The 24,862-nt window shown below is 43.8% G+C and overlaps 3 protein-coding genes across 16 annotated transcripts in view; all 3 read left to right on the forward strand.

The window, feature by feature from the left end:
* Positions 1–12,763, forward strand: part of rap1gapa (RAP1 GTPase activating protein a) — a 31,502-nt gene extending 18,739 nt beyond the window's left edge. For 5 of the 13 annotated variants that reach the window (XM_076166651.1, XM_076166664.1, XM_076166653.1 and 2 more), the window contains 23 exons: positions 915–950; positions 1,814–1,861; positions 2,179–2,217; positions 2,305–2,496; positions 3,078–3,181; positions 3,508–3,586; positions 3,728–3,781; positions 3,883–3,966; positions 4,705–4,805; positions 4,956–5,085; positions 5,678–5,833; positions 5,926–5,997; positions 6,099–6,185; positions 6,280–6,420; positions 7,262–7,393; positions 8,702–8,779; positions 9,551–9,660; positions 9,772–9,891; positions 9,985–10,120; positions 10,321–10,432; positions 10,554–10,633; positions 10,869–10,916; positions 11,221–12,763. In XM_076166651.1, the coding sequence (XP_076022766.1) occupies positions 915–950; positions 1,814–1,861; positions 2,179–2,217; positions 2,305–2,496; positions 3,078–3,181; positions 3,508–3,586; positions 3,728–3,781; positions 3,883–3,966; positions 4,705–4,805; positions 4,956–5,085; positions 5,678–5,833; positions 5,926–5,997; positions 6,099–6,185; positions 6,280–6,420; positions 7,262–7,393; positions 8,702–8,779; positions 9,551–9,660; positions 9,772–9,891; positions 9,985–10,120; positions 10,321–10,432; positions 10,554–10,633; positions 10,869–10,877 (2,100 nt within the window). In that variant the 3' untranslated portion in view covers positions 10,878–10,916; positions 11,221–12,763. The remainder of the gene's footprint in view (positions 1–914; positions 951–1,813; positions 1,862–2,178; positions 2,218–2,304; positions 2,497–3,077; positions 3,182–3,507; positions 3,587–3,727; positions 3,782–3,882; positions 3,967–4,704; positions 4,806–4,955; positions 5,086–5,677; positions 5,834–5,925; positions 5,998–6,098; positions 6,186–6,279; positions 6,421–7,261; positions 7,394–8,701; positions 8,780–9,550; positions 9,661–9,771; positions 9,892–9,984; positions 10,121–10,320; positions 10,433–10,553; positions 10,634–10,868; positions 10,917–11,220) is intronic. The other 8 variants (XM_076166654.1, XM_076166663.1, XM_076166660.1 and 5 more) reach the window with 6 other exon arrangements.
* A 1,158-nt stretch (positions 12,764–13,921) lies between these two features.
* On the forward strand, positions 13,922–15,466 carry aurkaip1 (aurora kinase A interacting protein 1). 2 transcript variants are annotated; one of them, XM_076166721.1, is made up of 4 exons: positions 13,922–14,004; positions 14,432–14,539; positions 14,637–15,094; positions 15,243–15,466. In XM_076166721.1, the coding sequence occupies exons 2-4, from the start codon at positions 14,488–14,490 to the stop codon at positions 15,351–15,353; spliced, it is 621 nt and encodes a 206-aa protein (XP_076022836.1). In that variant the 5' UTR covers positions 13,922–14,004; positions 14,432–14,487; the 3' UTR covers positions 15,354–15,466. The 2 variants fall into 2 exon arrangements, with proteins under 2 accessions (XP_076022836.1, XP_076022835.1); XM_076166720.1 differs by having other exon boundaries at positions 13,923–14,004; positions 14,415–14,539.
* Positions 15,467–16,686: 1,220 nt separating this feature from the next.
* LOC143013004 (matrix remodeling-associated protein 8-like) lies at positions 16,687–24,672 on the forward strand. Its single transcript, XM_076166408.1, has 10 exons — positions 16,687–16,840; positions 19,323–19,349; positions 19,492–19,800; positions 19,904–20,005; positions 20,346–20,798; positions 23,012–23,170; positions 23,337–23,367; positions 23,457–23,536; positions 23,625–23,678; positions 23,771–24,672. Exons 1-10 carry the CDS (start codon positions 16,813–16,815, stop codon positions 23,794–23,796), a joined length of 1,269 nt encoding a protein of 422 aa, XP_076022523.1. The 5' UTR covers positions 16,687–16,812; the 3' UTR covers positions 23,797–24,672.
* Positions 24,673–24,862: the final 190 nt, after the last annotated feature.

A 24,862-nucleotide genomic window follows, 5' to 3' on the forward strand; every position in this document is an offset into this window, starting at 1 on the left:
CATGGCTTTGACAGTAAACAGACTGAGGCCTGATGGAGATAAGACTTGTTGATGGCAAACCTGGAAAGTTTTGCTGCAGTTTTGATTGGACTGATGAAATGTAAGTGGCGTAACAGGTGTTTGAAGGGGAACCACTCAGTTTGTTATGATGCGAATATTCCATGCAGTCAGACATACCTTTGTACCTTTGTCATATATATATATACACATGCATGTTAGGGATCTCTGTGTCTTTTATTTAAGATGAAAAGCGATGTCACCTTTGGTTTAACATTGCTGCTCCTCATTCTGCTCTAATCTGCGGATAATGTCAATGAAGTCAGGTGTATTTGCTTTCAGGGCTTGTGGCGAGCCGTTGTTTGCACATGGCGGAGGACTTTACTCATACTCGCGCTGAAAGCCAAGACAGTATTGCTCTGTACACAAACTGTTCGACTCTATCAGAGTTTTAACCAAGCGCGCCTCACAGTCGCCACGCCAAAACTTTCAGGCCGGCGCCCGTGTGGATTGTTGTCATTCACCGTTTTCTGCCGTGTTAAGATTAGGACAGATACGTGGACGTTTGTTAGGAGGAGAATATTACAGCTGAGTCGCGTTTGGGCTCAGATGAATTGGGTAGGTTTGTTTTGGAAAAGCAGGTTGCTCACTCATGACTGTGTAACAACAAGTCACACACTTGGATCAGGTAAAACTCGCTTAGGATAAATACTTGGAGTAGAACATGAGAACGGATGACATAACATGTTTTGCAACAGTTACATCAGAGTTTTGAGTCACAGGATGAAGGTTCTGCTCAAGATTATGACAACGTTCTCAGAAATTGCTCTGATGATGCTACAACAATTAAAATAAACAGCATCCATCAAAACTACTCAATGTTTAATGACGTCTTCATTTTATTCTCCTCTCTCCAGACGGGCGATTTTTTTGAAATGATTGAAAAAATGCAGGTAAGCTGAAGGATTCAATTGTCGCCTTCCGTCTCGACTTCTTCTAAACTCTACTCACCAAGCAAACCTCTGAACTAATCCAGTTTGCGGTCGAGCTCATTTCCCCCTCCTCAGTATCCGATCGCTTGACTTTCTGCACACGTGAGAGGACACTGGGCCCAGATGTCCTCAGAGGAGGGACGCTAGGATGTGTCGCTGTGTCTTTCTTAGTTTTTGACTGACAGCACTGTAGCCTCATTAACTCACCTGATAAACTGGAGCTTGGCCCTATAAACATAACAGACCGAAGAGTAACTATGAAAGAGCTCATCTGAATGAATAAGCAACAGTGTTATGCTCTGTTTTACGCATGTGTGTGAGGAATAAGTGTGTCAGCTAGGTAAAATCACACGCACATTCAGATTAAGCCTCATTAAAGTGTCAAAGACGGTAATTAAATGTGTTTGTTATCTCCATGTTTGTTTTACACGCACACACACGTACACGCTTGCGTCTCGGGTCCTTACGAGTGACACTCACGTTCTGCATATCTTTAATCCCTGCGGTCTCATTACCGCATCTCTTCTGTGCTCGCTGAGGCACCGACTGACACTCTTTAGCAGCCTTTAACCCTCTGTAGCCGCCCCCTACTCTACGCACACTTTCACCTGCGTCTCTCTCTGTCGCCTGCCCTGCGTCTCCTGGGAGTGTGTGTGTTACGCAAGGTTCATCATTTTCTCGCAGTTTGTTTTCTATTTGGTAAATTGGAACATGGTGACTGCATTGCTTCATGCTGTGCCAGCTGATGTCACGGCTGAACATTTACCTCTCTCTCTCTCTCTCTCTCTCTCTCTCTCTCTCTCTCTCTCTCTCTCCTCTCTCAGGGCAACAGGATGGATGAACAGAGATGCACCTTTCCTCCCACTCTCAAAGTACGTGAGATTCAGCGTGTGTACACAGGATGACAGTAATCGCCCCCCTCGCTCTCTCCTAAACAAACCCATGGCTCCTGCACACAGGGAATATGAGCCATAATGCAGAGAAGTGCTCTCAAATTCTGCGATTGCTGCACCAACAGAGTTATTGTTGAAATAGTGCCACCTGCTCCGCTCAGAGTGAAATATTGGCACAAAAGGAAGCAATATTATGATAGTCAGATTATGAGTTCTTCTTCGTAGGATAGTTCCTCAGTATCTGAAATGTCACTGTGCCAAATAATGGTTAATAATGATTTTCCCCTGTTTTTCAGACTGAGGAAGACTACATTCCATATCCCAGTGTTCACGAGGTAGGCCGGTGACTTTCCCTCACTTCTCTGAGATTCCTCATACTGGTTGATTTGTGTCCCATTTATGGTTTTTACACATTTGAACAGGTGCTGGGCAGAAGAAGCCCTTTCCCTCTCATCCTCCTGCCGCAGTTTGGAGGCTACTGGATCGAGGGGACCAACCACGAGCTGAGCGACGCAGCGGATGCTGAGCAGCTGCAGCCTCTGTCCCCGAACACCAGAACCAAGCTGGAGTGCAACACCACAGCCACGCTCTACCGCAAACACTTCCTGGGCAAGGTCAGCCGGTGCACCGCACACACAGATCATCCTCGTCTTTGGCTGCATTTTTGTATAGCTGCAGTTGTGCAATTGATTATAATGACGGGGTTATAAATAATCCTGTTTATTTCTTAATGAGGCTTTGATCTACAAATTCTTTAAAAGTGCTTTGTAGGAGCGCTGACAAAGTAAGCTCGGTGAAGCGGTTTCATAAATGTCTCCACATAAAAGCTTCCTTCCTCCTCAAATGAGCCTCATTACTCTCAACGCATATTTGATGATATTTTCACTTCTTGCTTATTATAGTAATGAAACGAATAAGCGATTAGTGTCTCCCAGTAGAGTAACTGGGATCCGGCGTCAGTGTTTGGCACGCAACACACTGTTGCTAATGAAGACGCATTAAGCTTTGCCACCTGTTCTTATACGCCTGCTTGATACGAACAAATTCGATCTGCCGAGCAGTAGAAAATAGACGAGAACTCAGATGGGAAAGATATGGGAAAATTATTGAAGTAAATGGAGGGTTTGTGTTTTGTGCCTGTGTGTGTGTGCGTGTGCCTCATACTAATGGTTGTGTCCTTGAACTGTGCCACCAGGAACACTTCAATTACTATTCAGTGGACAATGCTTTGGGACATCTGGTGTTCTCGCTAAAATATGATGTGATCGGTGACCAGGAGCATCTCCGCCTAATGCTCAGGTAACTCAGCAACAGAATGCAGCGCTGACGGGAACTGATGGGAAATAGAATAGATAAATCCTACTTTTCCTCCGCGAGCCTCTGTAACGACTTGATAAACACATCCTCCCTGGCACAGTGTTATCGGCAGAGTCATAAAGCCGGCAAGAGTGTCAACAGCGCCGTCGCTTCCACCGCAGAGTAACAGATGGACTATTTAGGCCAGTGTGTGGGTGGGGATGAAGGGGAGGAGGAGGAGGAGGCGAGGATGGGGAAGTTTGATGATGGTCCGTACCGGATGATCTCTTTCCCGTATGACAACGTGAATCATTTTATTACCGCTGCAGGACCAAGCTGAAAACATACCATGATGTCATCCCCATCTCCTGCCTGACTGAATTTCCCAACGCCGTCCAAATGGCAAAGGTGAGACAGCCGAATGTGTTTACTCACAAAAAATACACATGTCCTTTCCTCAAATCATGTTGGATGTTTAGATCTTCGTAGCTTTGTCCGTTTGATCTCGTCTGAACACTTCTCCACGTTCTCTTCCTTCTTTAATCCAAGCTGGTGTGTGAGGAGGTCAACGTAGATCGCTTTTGCCCCGTCCTCTATCCCAGAGTAAGGGAGTATTTGTATTACCTCTGTCTTTTACTGTTTGTACAACCAATATTGGTGTGTGTCCCATGAACGAGTTGCTAATGTAACGGTTTCCTCCTCAGGCTTCGAGGCTTATCGTCACCTTCGATGAACATGTGATCAACAATAATTTCAAGTTCGGGGTCATTTATCAAAAGTTTGGACAGGTGAGCCATAACTCCTGTATCTGTGTGTGCTACATGCAGTGTGTTCATACTTACATACACTGGGTTCACTGCAGGAACAATCAGCATGTAGATGTTGTAAGTTTGCTGCGTTCGCTCCTCCTCAGCATTAATGAAGGCTTTCACTCTGGTCCATTCAGTGCGGCTGGCTATAGTTTTCCCTCTCATTTACAATGCTTGTGTTTATTATGCGGAAGCAGAAGAGCTATCGTATGCTTATCTGAGGGCCCTTCTGCCTTTGAATGGACATCTCAGCGAGTGGTGATCTACGCGGTTGATCTCTTACAGCCTAGATTACATTGTATATGCGACAAGGGCCACTACACGGCAGCACTCGGGGACACTCATTCTCCCTCAGAATGACATTTCTACCCAATTGGGGGTGCTAATTAGAGAAAGGCATGCTGGTTAAATAGGAATACAGCAGAAGAGAAGCAAAACAGAACGACACAATAGGCAGTGGAAGCTCCCTCTTTCTTTCATCCGCTTTTGTGTTCAGTCTGTGACAATAGATAATCAGAGGTCACCGTACGAGTCGCTCTCCAATTACAATCTACACATCTGAACCACTTCTGTCTTCTTAAAAGCAAACACAGAAACACACAATGTGATCTCAGACATTGTCCTCATGGCGCTGATACATTTGTGAGAGACATTAATCATGCAGCGGCAATCAATATGTATTCCGCCGCTTTGATTTTCTTCTTGTACTGGTTTCAGACATCAGAGGAAGAGCTGTTCGTTAACAGCGAGGAGAGTCCTGCCTTTGAGGAATTTCTGGAGTTTCTCGGGGAGAAAATTGAGCTGCACAACTTTAAAGGGTGAGGGCCTGATTGTGGTTTGACGGCTCGACACACTCCACCGTACAACCAGAGACTGACTGTACAGTAAGTCGTGTGATATGGAGCTGGCTGTGATGTGATGATGATGATGATGATGATGGCGGCGGCGGCGGCTTTATGTTCTCGCAGTTTCCGCGGTGGCTTGGATGTGAATCACGGGCAGACTGGCACCGAGTCCGTCTACTGCAACTACTGCAACAAAGAGGTCATGTTCCATGTGTCCACCAAGCTGCCTTACACGGAGGGCGACATGCAGCAGGTACGGTGACACAACGCCACATGAACACACCTCCATTTCATTCCACTGACACGCAATGGCTATATTCTGTATGTTTGCTATGATAATCGGTAAACAATCATTATTGGTGCGTGCTTTGAACTCCATTCTCTCCTACTGTAATATGAAGCTGAGATGCACCATCTTTCCTCACACAACTGGGTCATCTACCCGCTCGGTCTTATTATTCACGGCAAACACACACACACACACACACACACACACACACACACACACACACACACACACACGCGGGTTAATAAACCAAAGCTTGCACAGCAGTTCTGTGGTTTGCACAGACAGCGCTGCAATATAAGGTCAGACTTTCCAGCAGAAGTGGGTGTGTAACACGTTGGTGCGGGCTGGTGTTTTAAGCTGTCGTCAGGGGATACGGCGCTCCCTGGTGGTGATTCACATGGCTCAGATGTGAACGTGGGTTAAGATGTTATAAGAAATACGTCTTTATACTGTGTTTGTTTGTTTGTTTGTTTAACATTAACCACATTATTAAGAATAACACACCCATGAAACTATAAATCAGTATTGATTGTGATTAGTCGCTGTTGTCTTGCAGTTGCAGAGAAAGAGACACATAGGGAATGATATTGTGGCCATTGTGTTCCAAGAGGAAAACACTCCTTTTGTTCCAGACATGATCGCCTCCAACTTCCTTCACGCCTATGTCGTGGTTCAAGTGTTGAACGCCTGCACTGAAAATGTCCTCTACAAGGTGATGCATTCTATCTCTCCTGTTGATAAGATGGCTTTACGTGCTATTATAACCTCTGCTAAAGTGACGCGAATGTCAATATGAACCCGCAGGTGTCAGTGACAGCACGGGATGATGTGCCTTTCTTTGGCCCAGCACTCCCAAACCCTGCCATCTTTAAAAAAGTAAGAGGAAGAACAACGTGCACACATGAATTCCCCTTTCTGGATCTTCTCATCTTTTCAGGTTCCATCATCATGTCTTCTCTCTGCTCTTCTCTGCACAGAGTCCTGAATTCCATGAATTCCTTTTCACTAAGCTTATAAATGCAGAGTATGCCTGCTACAAAGCTGAGAAGTTTGCCAAATTAGAGGTGAGTTGCTGAAAATCTTTTATTATTTAAGTGTGCATCCAAACGTATACACAGTCTCAATGATTCAACGTGTGTTTCTGCGTCTGCGTGCAAGGAGAGAACGCGCTCGGCCTTGTTGGAGACGCTATATGAGGAGCTCCACGTGAACAGCCAGGCCATGATGGGCATCGGAGGAGAGGATGACAAGCTGGAAAACGGGAGTGGAGGAGGCGGGGGTTTCTTTGAGTCCTTCAAGGTAATTGGAGAGGCAGGAGAGGAAGTTGGGGCAGTGCCACATGCTCCAGCCTCACTCAGCCTCCTGCTGCTGCACTGGAACAAACAACCAAATACAACGCATACAAAGAGGCTAAACATTACTCACACAAATGTTTTACTCTTAGTGACAGCACTGGATGATGTACTGCAGGTTTAAAGCTGTACAATATATAGAGTACGTGGCAAGTAGAGAGGATTTCCTTCCAGCTGTCTGATGTTTTCCTCTGTGGATGTTCAAAGGGCTTTCTTCTCTCTGACAGTCTTTCAGGATTGTCCCTGTCTGTATGGGCTTGATCATTTGTCTCCATGTTGGACTAAACCACTCTTGGCTCCCCAGCTTCTCCTCCCAGCTGTGTTGTGCTGTTGTGATCTCTGCATGCCCCACTGTTCACTCACATGTATCATTCCTTCACCTGATCAGTCAAACCAAAGGGAGCTGATAGATTTCTTTTCACCATCAGATGCTTCCTCTCCCCTCTCTCCCATACCTGCAAAGAGGTGCACTGGTTCTTAAACTCCTCCTGGCTATGTTTAAAGTGTGGTCAGACATCTGCAAGCCACCTCGGCCTTTCTACTCCCTTCTCTTCTTTTACCGCTCACCTGAACCTAACGACTAATATCAGTTTCCCTCTTGGTAATTGGTGTTTTCTGCCGCTTCCTTGTCTATCAGGATTAGAGTAAGTTAAGTGATCTCTGGCTGTCGTCATCAGTATTCAGCCCAGAGGCTCCTCTCGGCCTGTAGCTCCGTGCAGTGGACGGCGAGGGGTCACGCAGGTCAGCACCATCTGAATGTATCTCCTCCTCCTCGTCTTTCTCTGTAGCGGGTGATCCGCAGCAGAAGCCAGTCTTTGGACACCATGGGTCTCACATTCAAGAAGGCAAACACAGTCTCCACTAGTCTCAGCGGCAACTTTAACCACAACCCTACAGAGAGTCCCAAATTCCCGGGGATAGTAAGTACAGTCCTCATGGTGTTGAGTGAGGCGAGTCTCGCTCCTTCTGCCTCCCTCATAACTCCCAGCAGCTCTGGTAGAGCTCCTGCCCCTCTCCCTCACTTGCCTGCCTGCCGCACTAACGTCTCACAGAGCAGCACCGCACACTCGTCCAGTGAAGCATTGATGTCTGCGTCTTAAAAATGTGTTTTCACGTCACGACAGTTGCACGAGATGGAGTGACTGACACTCACAGACGTCTACATGAGGTGAAGCTCTTTCCAGGGTTACAGTGGCTTCTGATTTTAATGTAACACTTGTTAGTACTTCAATCCCCATGCATCTGCATTGTTCACAAGATCTCACCTGATTTCTAATGGATGTGAGTTGACTTGTTGACTGTGTGTGTGTGTGTGTGTGCAAGCTGCAGTTTGTGCTAGACTCTTTATGTTTACAGAATATTCCTAATAACACTTATGTACAGATTCCATTGTATATGTAGGTGAAAACCTTGTATCTTCATATGTGAACTCGAGAAAAGCCTAAATAATAATAATGAAACATCCTGCATAATGGACATGATGAATGATGAACAGAACACAACAATAATGTTTAGGAACATAAACAACGAGTTTTGCCACAGTTGTAGTTGCAAGGTTTTCACTTCACTGTGTACTTGCTTGTTTTGTTTGCATATTTTGAGAAATTCAGGGAATTCAGGGAGCTGGATTTAATTGAAGTGATATGAAATGGAAAAGTATGCATTTTTCTGTTTACATTTCATCATCAATAGTGTCAATATGCACTGCTGAGAACAACAGTTCCTCTAAATCACTATCAATACAATTTCGTCTTGAATTTATTGACATAAGACTAATTACTAAAACTAATAATCTGTGACTGGCCTTTTTATCTCTAACCCTGCTAAACCTTGTGTGTATAACATAACGTTTGTCCTCCTCTGCTGTTTGTCTCTCTTCTTCATCCTGTGTCCCACAGGCTCACTAAACAGGCCCATCATCTTCCTCTCCCCCTCAGCTGCCCGTGTTGTGCCCATGGTGCCAAAATGTCCATCTGTCTTTAACATGCTTTGAATTGTTAACACTTGCTTTGTATTTTTTTTGAACAACATGTCTTACTGCATGATATCTCATATTTATATGTTAATATTTTATGTTTTCTCTCCGCCCTGAACTCCCCCCCCCCCTTGTCTTCTGTCATCATCATCGCTCTCTCTCTCTCGCTCTCGCTCTCTCTCTCTTTCTCTCTCTCTCTCTCTCTCTCTCTCTCTCTCTCTCTCTCTTTCTGTCTTCTCCCTGTGTGACTCAGTCATTGCTTGTCCCAGGCAAAAGTCCCAGTAAATATGGACGTCGAGGCAGTGCCATAGGGATAGGAACAGTAGAAGAGGTTCATGTCTAATTCTAACTACACTCTAACTCCCGCTGGCTCTTTCTCTTTGCTTCTCTCTGTCTGCATGGCTTCACTGCATCATGACCAAACATTCAGAACAGTATGCAATGTATGTTAAAGGCTGCTTTACCTCAGATTGTCTCCTCTATATTTCATAACAATCACCTGATCAGCTTTATGTTAGTAGTTAGTTTTCACTTTCTATAGATTCCTCTGAATTCCGATATGTTAATTTCTCCTTTTTGCTTGAAATTATGAATATTAACAATCAAATGCCCCTTTCAGCTAAATTCGGGAAAGAAAGCACCTTCATCTTCTTCTTTGAAATCACAATACAAAAAAAAAAGGCTTTTTCAAATCCTCATTTTCTGAGCTTTAAAGAGGAGACTGAATGAACAAAGCAGCCGCTGAGTCAGCATACTTAGAGATAGGCCCTGAAGCTATTCAATCCATCTTTCATCTCCCATCATAGTGTGCTCTGTTCTAACTGAAAGACTGGCACTGGGGCTTGAGGTTAAGCCACTAAGTGCATACTTTTACTGTGTTTTTCCATGAGAGAAATGTCTCGAGGGAGGCACTGTTACTCTTCAGCCTCAACGTGACATGAGATCTAGAGTCTTCTGTCAAATTAACTATCCATTCCCCTCAGGAATAAAAGAACAGATTGATAGGCACCAATGAAAACATAGCATCACTCACAGATATCTAAGAGGACTCAGACTCAGACTCGTACTCTGACACTTACTGCTTCTCCTCCCTCCCTCGCAGTCTCTGATAATCCCTGGTAAAAGCCCGACCAGGAAGAAGTCTGGACCCTTCAGCTCCAGGCGAAGCAGTGCCATCGGAATAGAAAACATCCAGGAGGTCCAGGAGAGGAGGTGAAAACACAAACATCCCTGAAGATTCATGAACCAGATTGCATCAAGTCTGTCTCATGTTGTTGCTTAACCTGATGTTGTTGCTTATTCTACACCTCGTGTCTCTTGCAGCAGTAGGCAGAGCCCCCCAAACACCCAGAAAACCCCCGACAGCGGCCATGTCTCTCAGGACCCCAAATCGGACAATTCATCCAATCAGAGCTCTCCTGAGGCGCTCACCACCAAGAACAGGTGTGTATAACAGACGCTGATATACGTGGGTGTGTATCTGGTTTGATCAAATCAGGCTTTGGTGTGGTGGAGAGTGGTTAACCCAGGCTGTAGTTCTTACCTAGGCGGCAGGGCCCCGTCCATCCCCGAGGGTCATGACCTCTCGCGCTCCTCCTCCAACGCCAGCAGCTTTGCCAGTGTGGTGGAGGAGAATGAGACGGAGAACACAGAGGACTACGACACAGGCATGGTGAGTGCCACGAATATCAAGCCTATGCTGAAAATGTCTTATTTGTATAGAGCTTATCAAACATATAATTGTTAATATTACAACACAGGAATAATATAATCAAAATAGGACTGAACCCTGAGGCATTCAGTAACTTATAAGGGCTAAAGGGGAAATGTGTGAGAGATTTAGACACTTTAATGATTTGATTTTTGCCACAGGAGAGTCTGTCATCGGCCGGGACGCCACACAAGCGAGACTCCTTCACCTACGCCCCCTGGATGGAGGACAGCGTCAGTAGCACCAGCGCCACAAGTCGTGGTAGCTCCCCAGGTGAGAGGGGATGTAGGAGCGGAATGGAAGACGTGATCTTTGTTTCCGTATCCTTGATGGCTGATGAGGAGACGGCGCACATTGGTTGCTCTGGTGGTGACGGTGTTGGTCTGTGCTGCAGGGCCTGTGAAAAGTGAGCGAGCCAAGGGGACAGAGATCCGTATTAAACTGGAAAGACCACAAGACCATCAGTCGTCATCCGTGAGTCTAACTTGTCCTCGCTCTAGATCAAATCTCTGACAATGTTCTCGTATAAAAAGTGTGTTTGTTGTTGTATTCACTGTTGTCATGACATCACATTGATCCTGCACCTGTATTGTCCCTCTTGCTCTGCCCTGAGGTGATGAGTTGCTCCTGTTTTGCTGTTGCTGACATTTAGTTCTGCTCTGTTGTTTTTTTGTTGTTTTCATTGCTCTTTGTGCATCTCTGTGTACAGAGCTGTTAGCTCCACCCACCTGGTTGTATCGTGGATCTCCCTGTTCAGGTTAGACATTTCTCTGTACCCTCACACACACCTTCACTCTCCAATGGCAAAAAGTTGAAATATCAAACCAGAAGATTGTATTCATGTGTATTCATTTCTACAATGAAAAAGCACATCTGTGTTAATCTAAAACAAATTAGGAATTACTAATACAGCATTCCTTAATTTGTTCTTTTATGTTAAGAAATTTCAGGTTTATTTTCCATTTATCAGCACAATTTTGTAAAGTACTGTAGGTGTTGTGTATTCTCACACAATAACTGTTTATAAGTGAGTTTTGACCGTGAATTTCTCCGTCCTAAAGCATTCCCATAAATCACAATCCTTCTGGGAGATGAGAAGAGTGCAGGCATTCACCATGACCGATGAGGAGAAGGAGTGAGATGAGGAATCAGATGAAGAGGAGGAAGAGTAGGCGGAGCCCTGGCAGTCCGATGGTCCGTGATGCCAGAGTGCAGCGTTCCCAGACCCGAGACGGTTCAAGATGGAGGTGCCAGCTTTTTGCACAGCATTGTTCCCCTCCGCTCTGTTCTTTACCTGTTCATACATCGATTGCCTAGTTGTATTTTTATACGTGACCTTTGTTTCCAGAGCACTCTTGAATAGTTTTATTTGATAAAAAAAAAAGATGTGTTGGCTGTACAGGGTAAAGACATAAGCTCTTTGTGGAGACTGCGGGAAGGAGAATGCAGCGTCTTAGCAACAAAACCATCAACGGTTGTGGTCAATCAGAAGGTTGATTTATCTATGAGTGATAAAGTTGACAACTTCAACTACTGTACAGCTGCAGAGGAGCGAAATCTCTTGAATATGAAATCAAACTTTATATGATGATGTGTCAAAGTGAATTGTGAATGAACTGACATGGCCTTAAACTTAAACATGCAATGAATTCATCCCTCATATTTATTTGACCTCGCTTTGTCACTCACGCGGCCTGTAAGTGATAACGGGATGGACGTATCGGATTACACCGGAGACATGTTTACATTCTGCACCATTTTTTGAACACACTAAATTCACGAAAAAAAAAGAATGCTGTTGTATTGCCGTCCTTGTTGAGCGCTGTCTGTATAGTCTGTTGTAAATTGTAACGTTTGGACAAATCCATCAATGATCAATTTAACTCTTTTGTCAGCCTGATCGGTCCAGTTTAGCACAGACACCAATCTCTACATGATGTTCAGAGTTATTTTTATTGAAAATATATGTTTTATTTATTGATTTGGTTTCATTTGGGGTGGCGTTTGTGGTGTGCATCTATACTTTACCTCTGTGGTTGCACCAGGTGACTACATCCTGCATCCTGTTGTATGCTTATGTGTGTTGCTTCGGGGTAAACTGTAATGTTGTCATCTGTAAAGCTCTGACGTTTCCAAGGCTCAGCTCTCTTGTCAGTGTTGTACATTTGCAATGCCATCAAAGTGAATAAAGTTCATATTTATTTGCTTTTAAGGTGTGAACATTACTCCATCTACAACTACTGATTTTATAAATAGAATTTTAAGTTGGAGTAGATAGTGTATATAGGCTTATAGATTTAAAATGAGATTCACCATCAAATTACTGCCAAGTCCGCGGTTTATTGTTGTCTTATTTCCGTACTCGTACCTTAAGATATTATTTTGAAATACATTTTGGAATAAAATTGTTTTCAAAGTTGTCCAGACTGTTCTGTAAAAGGGAAAATATCTTGTTAATCATTTCAGTTGCCTTATCACAAACTGTGCACGGATTAGTTGTAATGCTAAAAGTTAATAACCAGAAGAATTGACAATGAAATGAATGTTCTGTTGTTGTTTTATTTTAAATAAATGCCCTTTGTCCCTTTGTGGGGATCACATCAATCACTGCAGACTCATTTCTTATCTTTTGACATGTTTTTTGTTCATATTCTTTGCACACAAATGCAGTATTCTGAATGGCACATTGGGAAAATACCTGCCGTGAAACGCCCACGTGCTGGATTTGTACCATATCCAACAGTGTCACTGACAGCTATGAGAAAAAAGCCTGATGAATAAATGATCTTATGTGGTTTACCGCAAGGATGTCAAAGTAGAGCGAGCTAAAAGTGACGGCTTCCCTCGTTAACCGGGCCACATGGAGGGCATCAATGGATCAAAAGGACAGGAATTATCTGCACACAAAGCACAGTACAAAATATGAAGGCTTTCTTTCTGAGCTCCTTGACCATTCTGTGTGGTAAAATGAAGGTCAGTGTGTGTACAACTAGATGTATACATCCATACTAACACAGCTCTGGCAGTAAGTATGGACAACTATCCACCAACAAAGAGAGAGAGAGAGTTAAGGGTGTGGAGACAAGAGACAGACAGAAACAGCATGGACAGTGGGAGGGGATGGACACAGATTAAACAGAGTGAATAACAAACCACAAGAAAGGCAACCTACCTGCAACCTCAGTGTGTTTTTTCTTCTGTTACTGAAGTGTTTATCTCCAAGGACATCAGAGTATAGGTGAAGGCCTGATGGTCCTGTGACAGACAGACAGACACACACACACACACACAAACACACACACACACACACACACACACACACACACACACACACACACACACACACACACACACACACACACACACACACACACGTTATACTTAAATATAATGCATACTTGAATGATTTTAGATCCATGAATTATTGAAAAATTAGCTTTTATCATCACAACTCCACCAGCACGCACCACTTTTAATATTTTACATAAATCTGACTGGTGTTATATAAGCCTCAGAAAGGCATAGAATCAGTATATTTAAAGTAACATTGATAACATGACAATGTCACATTGACATTGACATTGACACACCAAAATTCACATTAAAGTAGTAGTTTGAAATAATGTTTAAAATGTAGTCTAATTCTAATTCCAATTTTAAGTCTAAGTCTTATTCTTATTCTTATTCTTATTCTTATTCACAGCAAAATAATAATAAACTCATGGAGGCGATCTGGTGGAACCTTTACGCTCTCTCAGAAACAGGAAGCGCCGTAATTTTGAGGTGGCACACGGCGGAAGTTGTCCTCCGGTGTCACATTGAAGACGTAAACCGAAGAATTAAAGGTAATTCGAAATTATCATCTGATAAAGTCTATTACATTAACTTAAAAACAAATACAGTAGACATAGAGACAGTTTGCTGTTGATGTCTTTACTCAAAACATCAAAGTTGCAAGACGGTGCTAAAATGCTAGCTAGCAGGCATTAGCCAGCACCCAAGCTAATCTTCATGCTGGTAACGTCAAATAAACACAACCTGGGTCAGTTTTAGTCTTAATTTAGGGCTGTGACTTAGTGTTTTAGGTGTTATTGTATATTATCTGTGTTCCTTTCAGATAAGTGAATATTGTTGTCAAATAGTATGTGAATTACAACGAATTAGGCCAAAGTGCATTTGAAATGTGTGAAGTTGTAAGGAGCCCATATCGGCCCAACATGTCTGTGTGTTCACACTGTATCTGTGCCGGGCTCAGAGCTCTGTTATTAACAGGACAGACAGCCGAACTCCCTCCTGATGACTTCATGTGATTGATCTCTACCTTGGAGATGTTTGCGTCAAAGCTTGTTCCTCGTCTCAGGCTGCTACAGAGAGCGACGTGTAAGTAATGACTTCACACATCATCTAAGACTTCATATTTCACTGTAAGTGGTGATGATCCAGTTGATATGAATGTGTGTTTTTTTCTGATAACTAGGTGCACTTCACGCCCATGGAGAGATTTCAGGTGTGCAACCACTCCTTCCTGCATTTAGTTCCCCACTGAAACAGAAACTGAGGAACTACTCTACAGAAGCAAACCACACGTCTCCTCCTCGCTGGGTCCAACTCGAGCCAGAGCTGGAGGATGCTCTTATTCCCCGCAAACTGTCAGTGAGTCCCCTGGAGAGCTGGCTCTCTCTCCGATACTCCCTCCCTCCCCTGCTGGAGTGTCCTCTGCCTCAGGAGGAGGTGGAGCTGCTGGAGGAGAAGGTGCTGCCGCCTTTGTCCGTTCCAGTGTTGGAGGATGGGAATGGCTCCGTAACGCCCCTTAGCTGCAAGAATATACTGAAGATCCGGCGGCGGATGATGAACCGCCACAAATACAAGAAGCTGCAAAAACGGACGAGATTCCTGAGAAAAAGAATCAAGGAGAGCCGGGCGAGAAAGAAGCAGGTGAGACTTTGTCGCTGTGGAAACCATTTTTCCATCCTTTTGTGCTCTGTTACAATGTGAACTTTCCAAAATGAGCAACATATCAATCACTCAGTCTATTGTACGTGTGAATTTCCATCATGTTAACCCTTTGTGCTTGTTTGTACAGACACGATTCGAGAAAGATCTAGAAAGGATCTGGAAACGAGCCGGACTGAGGGAGGCCCCTGGAGGATGGAGCCCACCTCAGATTTACATTAGAAAGTTCAGGAACAACTGAGGGGACGCTGTGTGTAAGTGTGAGTGTGTGTGTGTGTGTGCGGCACATAACTTCTAACGTGTACTTTTATTTTTGACAAAGTGTATACTTTATCCAATAAAGGTCTGACTGTGCCCAGGAACTTTGCTTTATTTTCTGGAGCTTTTTGCCTACACTTTCCTTAGTCATACTGTAGGGGGCAGTATTGTGCAAAGACTGATAAAGTGTGTCACCTCTGTCCGTTACGCTACAACGTTTATCATAGAATATAGGATGGACACAATGATCTGAGCTGGTTAAAAGTTTGGCACAGCTTCTTCAGAAAGTCCTGAAATGGCCGATTAATTTTTTATCAATTTAGTTCGTCCTGTGTGAACACTTGAATTTGACCTAAAGGTGTATTAAGTTGCAGAGGAGCCATATGAAATCATTTCTGCTTGATTCGAACAATTTCCAAACAGAAAATACCACTTTTTACTCCGTTTACCAGCATTACTTGAGCACAACGGCACCAACAGGCGACCTAGGTGCCTGTTCTGGGTCCAAAGGCCGTCCCATTCGGATCCGGATCTACAGCCAAAACAGAGGCTACGGTTTAAAAGACTTCTTCTATGACCGGCGCCACTTTTATAGTTTTTAGGGTAATGGTTTAGAGAGGAAAACGGCCTGCGAGTTATGCCATCCCACTCGATACTACTAAGCCAATCAGGTTTATGCATTTTGGGATGGCATTTATAATTTAATTTAATTTAATTAATTTAATAATGATATTGGGTTGTTCTACTTGAAATTACTAAATTATTAAATTTATTTTTTATGTTTTTAGTGTCATTTTTTAATGTAAAGTTCGCTACTGCGCATGCGCGGCTGAAATGTTCTGTCGTAGCAAATAATACATATTTTTTTCTGCTTCGCATGCGCGGCCGAAACTTTCCCACTCGGTTACTGAACTCAGCTCGAGGATGTGGGTCTTTCAAAGATGCACTCGTAGAGTTCAATGTTTTCCATTAGTACCCAACAAATGGAAATAAAAAAGACAGTGCTTGTATGGAATTCCCAGTTCATGTTTGAATTGCTTTTCTGAATAGCTGCAATTTCTAAACAAGTTGCTCAGTTGACATGTCGCATGAGCAAAAGGTCTCTAAATGTTGTCTGTCGATGAGCCGTTTGAGTCCTGTATTGGTGATGGGTCGAACCTTTTGATAGTATTTGTAGTATTGTGCGTTAAAGATGTACTCATATGTTTCTATATGGTGGAACATGAGCCTATAGGATTCCTCTACATGTGTGTGTGTGTGTGTGTGTTGGGGTTCACCGTGGGGGCGGGGCAAGCCTAGATCCAGGACTGCAGGAAAACACTCCAGCTGTGCTCTGTGACTCTCTGCTCGGTGAACTTGGAAAGAGTTTGATGAACTGATGCTCACACACGCAAACACACTCTGTCACGCTTTCATTCCGCAGCAACACTGAGAGAGAAAAGATGATCAAAGACGCGGCTTTCCTTCACAGTAAGTGCTTCGATTTACTTACATCTCTAACACGTACAAACTTTCTTTGTGCCATAATTGGATCCAGATTTAACATTTGCTGTCTTGAAACAAAGCATAAATGTTTTCATCACATCTATAAAAGTGTTTTTCATATTCCAGGTGATGTTTTCAATCGGTTTTACTTGGTTTTGGCGTCTTTACATGGTTGCCACATTTGTTGATTTTCAGACTTTACTGACACACTTTTCCCCCATATAACTAGAATTCCAATTTTTCCTCTAATTTATTTTTGTATGTTTACATTTCTGATGATCGCATTTGGAGGAGTATGAAATGAGCAATAAAACAAAATAAAATAAATACCACGAGGCTAAACTATGCGTGTCTTTTACGTGCCTTTGCCCGCTCACGTTGCCCGTATGTGGGCTCTTTTATGGCTTCTGCCCAATGTGTTTCGAGTTAACTGCGGTCTGACCAGACGAGTCAGCACAATCCGGCAACCAGTCATTTTACTGTATGTGTCAGTAATGAGTGTTTCACCCCGAGTGGGCTGCTTTGAGTGCGGTGTGTGTGTGGAGGAGGGGGATTACCGTTGCAGCCATGTTTACGATGTGTGTGTGTGTGTGTGTGTGTGTGTGTGTTAATGAACAGACACCAGCAGCGTGTGTGATACAAGACAGAAGTGCTGATTGGGTAAATAAGCACTTTACAGGCAATGATGGGGTTAGAGGTTTATAAGCACATGTGTACATCCAAGACAAAAACTGTTCAGATCACAAATGTAACACGTACACACACTTCCACTATTCAGCCCCTTCGGTTTAAAACCCCAGAAAACTGTTTTTGTAAGTCACATCTTGAATGTTTTCTAATATGCAGCAGAGTTTCTGTGTCACTCCAGGTGAGTCAATCGGCTTCAGGGCCTCTTAGTGAGTGTTTGTATGTTTTGCTGATTCTGCAGCTCCGGGCAGATTCATTCCCGACCTGTGACGGGCCGCTGAGTCAACTTCACACACGCACATCACCACTGAATCACAGGAAATATGTGGAGTCTGTTTATGATTTATTAGTTGTGCAGCAGGTTCCATCTCACCCTTTAGTTCAACTTTTGACTTACGTAATTGCACTCTGTTGAAGCGATTCTGGGGTTGTCACAAATGACAATAGTAGTTTTCGCAGGTAGTCTGCTTAATGTCTGTTATTACGTGTTGTAATTCAATAGCACATTGTTAAGTCTTTAGCGTTAAACCAGTCTGACTCATCAGCCGCTGTGTCTGCTGCAGGAGAGATGAGTGAAAATTACAGGGCCCTCGTTCATTTGTTTTCTCTTTCTGCAGGAAAGTTTATACCCTCCAGCAGAGAAACCACTAAAGTTTTACTGCATGAGGTCCTCTGTGCCACTCTACACTCTCCTGTATCTTTGCAGAAATGTGTGCGTTTTAGATAATCTATACTACAGTTTAGGTCTGAATGTGTTTGTGATGCTCTCCACTCTCCCCGTGTGTCTGTGGCCTGTGGTCACATGACATGAATCAGCCATATGTAGAGCACTTGATGATCAAAACACCAGGAATGTCGACCAAAACATTAGTAACACATGAAAAGCATTGCAATCTTGTACTCTTGCACAATTTACAGCACGTTATCTTTAGGTTTGTAGGGTTTTAAATTGACCATGTGTGCTGCCTTGGTGGTCTGAAATGCATTTCATCTCTTTGATCAGATACTCTTCTCTCTTCCTCACACATACTGGATTTCCTTTTACTCTCTGCTGTCGACTGATCTAATAAAGGGGGAAATGTCAGAAAATGCTCTTAAAGTAACATGATTTGTGCAAACGGGTTTTTATGTCAGTGGCAATAAAGAAAACACACTTTACTGAGTTATTGTTAGTTTTCTCTTGTTAGAATATATTGAAAATCTATTTGTAATGCAGTCACAGTCATACTTATACAGGTGTTTGCAGCTGCACTCTTGACACTGGGCACTGGGACTGCAGTGAGCTGAATAGCAGTCGGGTTCTTCATCCCCTCAGGATCGTAGCCTCGCCACAAGCCAGCAGCAGCCAGCATGAATAGAGCCTCTGTATGCTTTGGCTGCTCGCGTCTCTGCTGGCCCTTCAGTAAACAGACGACGGAATAGCACAGAGGGAAAAAGGATTAGAAATGGCAAGGGAAAAGTTTTCTGTCTCTAAAAGTGAGAAAAGCACAAACAGTAAATTATGTTTTTGAGAGAATATTTAGAAGCTTTACTTTATTTATATAGAAAACTATTTTGTTCTGTGTTTCTTTAACCTGGCCTCTAACTGAACCCACATCTGCTCCAGTTGATCACAGGAACTGTGGGTTCAATCCAGGTCAACTTCCACCATTTCACTCTTATTACAAGGATTTCTAAAGATTTTGTCAAGAGATTCTAATCTGTTTGGAAAAACTATGTAATCTGGCAAAAGCAAATAGTTTCACATAAAAGTAAACATGCATGTTTCTGTCTGTTCCAGTTCTGGCCGTGCTCCTCCTGCCAGGCGGTAAGACATTTAAATCCCCTCACAGTTTATATTTCCTTATGCACTGAGCCATGTTTGATGATTGATGTATCGGTCATTTCTGGTACTAATGTGTGTGTCTGTGTGTGTGTGTGTGTGCGTGTGCGTGTATTTGTTGTGTCAGCTTGGGCCCAGAGCAGTGGCAGCAGGCTCGGTGTGGTGGTGGAAACCAAGAATATCACGCTCCCGGCCGGTTCCCAGGCTGTCCTTTCCTGCCACAGTCCACGCATGATGTGGACCAGGGACAGACTGAACGACCGCCAGCGGGTGGTGCACTGGGATTTTGTTCCGAGCACCCCGGAGTACGCTGTGGAACGGATCTTGGACATGTCCCCTGGGGCCCGTCAGAGGCTCTACAATGGTTTCAACAAGGGTCGCATTTCCATTTCAAAATCCGCTTTCACTGACGGCAACTTCTCCCTGAGCTTCAACAGTGAGACTTCTGTATTTTCCCTAACACCATGCAGATAGATGTCCTCTATTTACTGCATTCATTTACTGCTGTTTGAATGTTTTCTCTTGCTTTTTGTTCTCAGATGTGGTTTCTACTGACAAAGGTGTTTATACTTGTAATCTGCACCATCACTACTGCCAGATTCACCAGTCTGTTCAAGTCCAGCTCAACGTCACTAAGTCACGTAAGGACACCAAGTCACCACACAACACAAACGCTTTACCTCAGGCAGAAGTTGTGAAAAAATAAAGGCACAGGTCCTACATTCAAAATTCTACTTAAGTAAAAGTATCAACAATAAAATGTACCGTCATATCAAAATGAAAGATGGTTATTGTGTGCCTCCATTGTTACCTTTAGATAATCAAAGTCATGACAATCTTACCCTCTGATACAGTGAGGAAAAGGTACAAATGAGTCAAAATGGAGATACTGAACTAATAAACCTCAGATTTGTACTTAACAACACTAGTGAAGTACTTAGTACCCCTGCCAATCATCCATTTCTCTCATTTGTTTTCCAGCTCGGAAAGAGAAACGTTACTGGGATGGAGAGAAGACTGTGTTTGTGGTGTTGTTGGGCAGCTCAGTGGTGTTGCCTTGTGTAAACCGGCGTCCCCTGTGGAGAGAGGGCCTCCAGGAGGACCAGCAGCAGGTGGCCCACTGGGACTTCCAGCCCCCTGGGGTGCGCCCTGATGCCGCCGACCGCCTGGTGGACCTCTACGCCTCAGGAGAGCGCCGGGATTACGGTCCTCTCTTTGCCCAGAACAAGATGAGCATTGAGGAGGACGCCTTCACACTGGGGGACTTCTCGCTGACCATCTCTGACCTGAAACCTGTTTTCAAGGGCCTGTACTCCTGCCACCTGCACCACCATTACTGCGGCCTGCACGAGCGACGCATCTTCAGGCTGAACGTGGGGCCGCCAAAGCCCTCTGTCCCCACCACAGCACCCAGGATCGACGAGCCCAAGCCGAGTAAGCCCGAGAATGTGTTGTGACTTTATTTTGGATACGCTGTGTTTACTTTGCTGGCTGAAGCGTGCAGAGTGTGAAAACGCTTCTCCTGCACTCCTCATTTGAGGCGTATTTATAGGCATATTTGGTGGGTTGAATCAGTTCCTGTTCTTACCATTTCTCTGCTCTGACCTTTCAGTTTTTGTGTTTGAGCTGAGGAGGGGCGGAGAAAGACGGAATGTAGAGGCTGGTGGTTAGGAGAGAAGGAGAGAAAGAAAGAAAGAAAGAAAGAAAGAAAGAGAAAGAAAGAAAGACAGAAGGACAGAAAGAACTGGAGAAGTAGTCATAGTTGGAGTTTTGGTAACAGCTCTGGCAAAATAAGCCGTCCACAGTAAATTGTCTTTAATTGTCTCAAACGGAAGTGGTCTCATTTTCCTTGGAGACGTCTTTTCATTTTCTCTCAGTTAGGCGACGGCTCATTTTTACAGCTGGAGACTTTAAGAACAGCCAAATTGTTGAGGGAGTAGGTTCAGTTGCTTTGTTTTTTCCTGCATCTGACCCCATTTTGCGAAGCAGCAGCCACGTGTCTAGACTGGTCACGCCATATCTTAAGTGTTGTTTATCCGTCTTTTTCTCTCTCCGTTTCTGGCTTTTTTCTGCTCTGATGTGCCTCTGGTTCAGGCATGTTGATTGGCCGACAGAGAGGAAGTCAGATGCATCTGTTCAACATCTGGGCCAGCTGTGACATGAAAGAGCCAAAAGTAAGGGGAGGGGATGAAGGTGCGTGTTAGAATATGGATCTTCCTCCCTCTTTTAGAGAAGCGTCGGCCCATTTCACAGCTCGTAAAGAACCTTGGGAGGAAGCGCACGTAGAAGGAGGCTGGTGTTTACGTGACTGTCAGTGAACCTCTCCTGGTTAATTTGGTCAGATTAACGCTAAACTCCTTGCACTTATAAAGACTCAACAACAATCATCTACAATTACAAAAGTCTCCGGGGTTCTCTTTTACTGTAATGCCTCCGTTGTTTGTGGCAAGATCAAGTCGGCCATTATTCCTTAGTGATGGTGAAGCAAGCGTTTTGTGGAGCTGTCAGCAACTGAACTAAACTCTGCCTGGTGTTACAAAAATGAAGATGCTTTCCTTCACGTCATTGACTTGCTAATGATACACATCCCACAGGAAAAACACACAGCAGTGGCCTCTGTGCAGCATATGTCAAACACCCAATAACACACACACTCCTGTCACTCCTGTCAAGAAAATGGAAATTGGAGTAACTGCTGCCTGCTGGTCCAGATGCCATAATTGTGGTTTAGGGGTGAAATACTCCGACATGTTTTTGTAGTTGAATGCATAATAAGTGCATCAAAACAATGACGGGTGATGATTACCAAACATGCGCTCACTTAGGCGCTGAGTGAATACATATTTATGAGACTTTTTCCCTGGTTGTCTCGCTTCTGAGTGCGATCAGAGAGAAGCAGCGTTTAACCACAACAAGGAAACTGTTTGTGTAATTGTTTGCAGGATTCCTCGCAAAGTTATAAACCGATTTTTGGTAGAAGTTAGTTGAAGCGTAACACATGATTTTGTGTTATTCTACAGAGCCTATTGGATTGTGTGTCATACCCAGAGGGGATTTTGTAGTTGTGGTAATGTGTGGCTGTCTTCCCGTCCGGTCATTTATTATCCGTGACCGTTGTTTTCTCAGGAGTATAAAAATGATCCCGGCTCCCTGTGGCCCCGCCTGTTGGAGGTGTCATGTATTTGTTTTCCATACATGCACGAACGTCGACTTCTGTGTTTGTGTGAAGAAGTAAATTGGCCTTAATGGAAAACTCAGACAGAGAGACAGACAGACAGACAGACAGACAGACAGACAGGCCACCGCATGACAGAATTCCTCTCCCTCCTCACACGTCTCCCCCTCTTTTCTGGTCAGCTTGTATTTTTCTGAGGAGGGAAAGAAGAAAAAGCAGCTGCATGACATCAGGTCTGGAAGTCATTAGAGCTAAACAGCATTTTGACATTTAACTCCAAACTCTCCTCCTCTTTCTCGGGCTTATGGAAGCAAACACAAAGACAAAGCTTCAAGGGGAGTGAACGCATTTCATTCTGATCCTGCTTTCCTGCTATTAAGTCAATCCAATCTCGCAAGTCAATTTCACTGATAGATCATCCTCATCCTCCTCCACTCTTCCTCCCTTAAACAAATTCATAATTGACCCTTAGGCGCTGAGGAGGTGGAGAGGCCACGAGTGGTGAACGTCATCCTCCCCGAGCCCCGAGGCTTCTTCATGCAGCAGCTGGGCTACATCCTGGCAACCTTCTTACTGCTGGCCTTCATTGTTGCCGCTGTCATCGTTCTGACGCGGCGACGCAAAAAGAGAGGTATTAAATGTGTGTGTGTGTGTGTGTGTGTGTGTGTGTGTGTGTGTGTGTGTGTGTGCGTGTGTGTGTGTGTGTGTGTGTGTGTTTCCTCCATTATGCTCCCCTCTTGTTACAAGCTTCTATCTGACTACAGGGGCATTGAAGAGTGTGTGTTGTCTGTTTTCAGGGCTGGAGTACGACCTGCGCAGATATGAGCAGTAAGACACAGAGGATATTAAACAGTGTTTCGATGCATATTTTAATAATAAAATAGTTCAGAAGCTGAGGGTTATTTGTTTCTGTGCAGGGGGACGATGATCAGTGGAGGTGAGATATCGTTAGAGAGCACGGAGCTGCGGGTGTGTAGCCAGCAACCTCTGAATTCAGGTAAGCGAGCCCGGCCCACACATCACCTACATTTAACAATATGCCCTCTGTTGTGTTATAGCTGGTGTCCCTTCTGTCTTATCCACAGACTACAAAAACAACCTACTGAGGGAGAGAGAGTTGTCCAAAGACTGCAATAAGGGTGAGCAGACGTTTAACATTGTGCGATTGTAGACACAGTAAGAGAAAGTGTATTTTACTCACATTCTTCTCCGTGACTCCTGATGTGCTCAGGCTTTGACGGGAAGCTGTGGAAGTGAGACGTCTCCGAGTCGCTGCTGGCAGGTCCAGAGTCGACGCCGGGAGATTAAAGGATCAAAGGGAGAATGGAAGAAAAATGAGGAAACCCAGGAGGAGGACAGGAGGAGGAAAGCTCCCTCTGCTGTCACTGGCTCACCAAAGCTTTGTCTTTAAGGAAAGGCACCTTTTGTTTGTGTTATTTTTGATATAACTGACACTGTCACTGCCATTGTCAAACAATATGGTTCAGCATAATTGATCTTAATGTGGGTGGTGGTCAGTCACATTTTTAACATTCCTTCTTATGCATGCTCTGTTTATTAAAGAGTGTTTGAAACGTTTCGTGCATTTTGACACAGACTCACGCGGCTCACAGCTTTATAAAAAACGTTTGATCACTTCCTGTTTGGTACAAATCTTGCTGTAGTGTAAAATTGTAACGGTTAGTTTGCTGTAGACGTGTCAGAGGAACTGAACTCAGATGTTAGTTAGTAGTTAGTTAGCTGCAGAAATTGTCGTAGCTTTGTCAGAATTACACTAAACTAAAACTGTGGTAATTAAAGTGACTGAATTTATGTCAACAAATGGATCTATAACCTCTTCATTTATGTTTTATTAGGCGAAGAAATATGAAAGTATATGACCATGGACTTGAGGCTTAGTTTGTCAAAACTCAGGAAAAAATACAATTGACCTGTTAACCCTTTATACGTTCTTTAACGGCCTTTGCATGTAATGTATCCTGGTTTGTAAAACACTGAATTTTCTGGTTAATGGTATAAATGGTAAATCTGCTGTGTGGCTGTGGATCTGTGAGGCCTGTTTTGTAGGAGGAGAAGTATCTACCGTGTCAGGAATGTCGAATCAGGAATCATTAAAAATGGTTTTGACATCTATATATGCAGTTAGATTTTTCTCTTGCTCTTTGGTTTTACACTCACACACTCACTTCTAAAATAAAAGATTTCTTCTCTTTAAAATTCCCGACAGCCCACAGATTTGTGCGTTTCTATCCGATCCAATTCTTACGCTTTAATCAATAAATATTAACTCTTGGATTTGGTTTGGAGATACTACTAGGGAATA

Source organism: Genypterus blacodes, unplaced genomic scaffold (assembly GCF_046128005.1).
Source record: "Genypterus blacodes isolate CSIRO-AG114 ecotype Tasmania unplaced genomic scaffold, CSIRO-AGI_Gbla_v1 ptg000156l_1, whole genome shotgun sequence".
NCBI classification, from domain to species: Eukaryota; Metazoa; Chordata; class Actinopteri; order Ophidiiformes; family Ophidiidae; genus Genypterus; species Genypterus blacodes.

Coding starts and splice junctions, on each gene's coding strand:
- aurkaip1 (XM_076166721.1), top strand. CDS start 14,488: ATGTTTGCGTCAAAGCTTGTTCCTCGTCTCAGGCTGCTACAGAGAGCG. Junction 14,540..14,636: donor GCTGCTACAGAGAGCGACGT/GTAAGTAATGAC, acceptor TCTGATAACTAG/GTGCACTTCACGCCCATGGA. Junction 15,095..15,242: donor GCCGGGCGAGAAAGAAGCAG/GTGAGACTTTGT, acceptor TTGTTTGTACAG/ACACGATTCGAGAAAGATCT.
- LOC143013004 (XM_076166408.1), top strand. CDS start 16,813: ATGATCAAAGACGCGGCTTTCCTTCACA. Junction 16,841..19,322: donor AGACGCGGCTTTCCTTCACA/GTAAGTGCTTCG, acceptor TGTCTGTTCCAG/TTCTGGCCGTGCTCCTCCTG. Junction 19,801..19,903: donor CTTCTCCCTGAGCTTCAACA/GTGAGACTTCTG, acceptor TTTTGTTCTCAG/ATGTGGTTTCTACTGACAAA.